Below are 1,377 nucleotides of genomic sequence, written 5' to 3' on the forward strand. Positions count from 1 at the left end.
CTGCTGCTGCTGCTGCTGCTGCTCCTCCTGCTGCTCCTCCTGCTGCTCCTGCTGCTGCTGCTGCTGCTGCTGCTTCTGGTGCTCCTAGTGCTGCTGCTTCTGCTGCAGAGATGCCGTCACGCAGCCCCAAATTCCACTCGCATGCGCCGTAACCGAAAGACACCAACCTCGGCTGGAACACACACCCCAAACCCTAAACCCTAAACCCTAAACCCTAAACCCTTTTAACCCTAAGAAGGACCTAATAAAATACATCAACCCTAATAGACGCTGCAAACCGCCCAGAAGTGAGAGTCTCCGCTTCTTGTGGCTTTGCTCCTAGCCCCTAGGGTTTAGGGTTTAGGGTTTAGGGTTTAGAGTCTAGGGTTTAGGGTTTAGGGTTTAGGGTTTACGCACCTCGCGGGTCGCTTCAGGCTCTGTCCAAGGAGGGTATAATACGGGGCCGATGCAGCGGCCATTGAACGAAGTGAAGTTAAACACCAACCTGCACACAAACCCTAAACCCTAAACCCTAAACCCTAAACCCTAAACCCTCANGTGAAGTTAAACACCAACCTGCACACAAACCCTAAACCCTAAACCCTAAACCCTAAACCCTAAACCCTCACAAGCGCGTTGGTTGTGTGAAGACAAACCCTAAACCCTAAAACCCTAAACCCTAAACCATTGCTGGCGTGTTGATTGTGTGTATGGAAAGAAGCCCTCTACCCTAGACCCTAGACCCACCAGCCCTAAACCCTAAACCCTAAACCCTAAACCCTAAACCCTAAACCCTCACTCTTGTAAGAAGAGAAAGAGAAGAACAGCAGAAGAGGTCCACAGCAACACGAACGACCCCATCCCCCGCTTGAGATGAAAATCTATTCTTTTTGCTGCTGAGCTTTTGAAGGAGTTGAAGCGTGCTGAAGCTCCTCTGGCTGGCAGCTGCTGCTGCTGCTGCAGCACCAACTGCTGCTGCTGCAGTTGCTGCTGCTGCAGCTGCTGCGGCTGACCAAGCACTATCCTGTTGCCTGCTGCATCCATAGCATATGGAGACGCCCCCATAGGAGGCAGCAGCACTGGCTGGACCTGCTGGGCTCGTGTGGGGTATTGTGCTGAGCTGTGTTGCTGCAGCTGCCCCCAGGTAGCTGGTGCAGCGGAGTGGTGACCAGTGGTCTGACCAGTGGTCATGGCCGGTAGACTAGCGGGGGGGGGAGAGATCCCCCCCCCTGCATGCATCTGGGGCTGAGCTGAGGTTGCTATTGAAACGAAATCATCGTCAAAACCCTCGGAACGAGTTAAACCCGGTAAACCTCTGTTTCTGCTGTTCTCCTCCTCTATGGCCGTCACCAAACCCCCCATTGAGCTTGAGGACCTTATGGGGGATAGTCGACTCCC

General features: G+C 53.6%; 1 protein-coding gene across 1 annotated transcript in view; it reads right to left on the reverse strand.

Moving 5' to 3' along the window:
• The window catches only part of EMH_0086020 (uncharacterized protein), a gene marked incomplete at both ends in the record, with an annotated part of 2,850 nt that extends 1,632 nt beyond the window's left edge, over nucleotides 1–1,218 (reverse strand). Inside the window, 3 exons of the mRNA XM_013500976.1 lie at nucleotides 1–172; nucleotides 397–484; nucleotides 779–1,218. Coding sequence (XP_013356430.1) covers nucleotides 1–172; nucleotides 397–484; nucleotides 779–1,218 — 700 coding nt within the window. The remainder of the gene's footprint in view (nucleotides 173–396; nucleotides 485–778) is intronic.
• Nucleotides 1,219–1,377: the final 159 nt, after the last annotated feature.

Source organism: Eimeria mitis, genomic scaffold, assembly GCF_000499745.2.
Source record: "Eimeria mitis Houghton genomic scaffold, Emh_scaff6114, whole genome shotgun sequence".
Lineage (NCBI taxonomy): Eukaryota > Apicomplexa > Conoidasida > Eucoccidiorida > Eimeriidae > Eimeria > Eimeria mitis.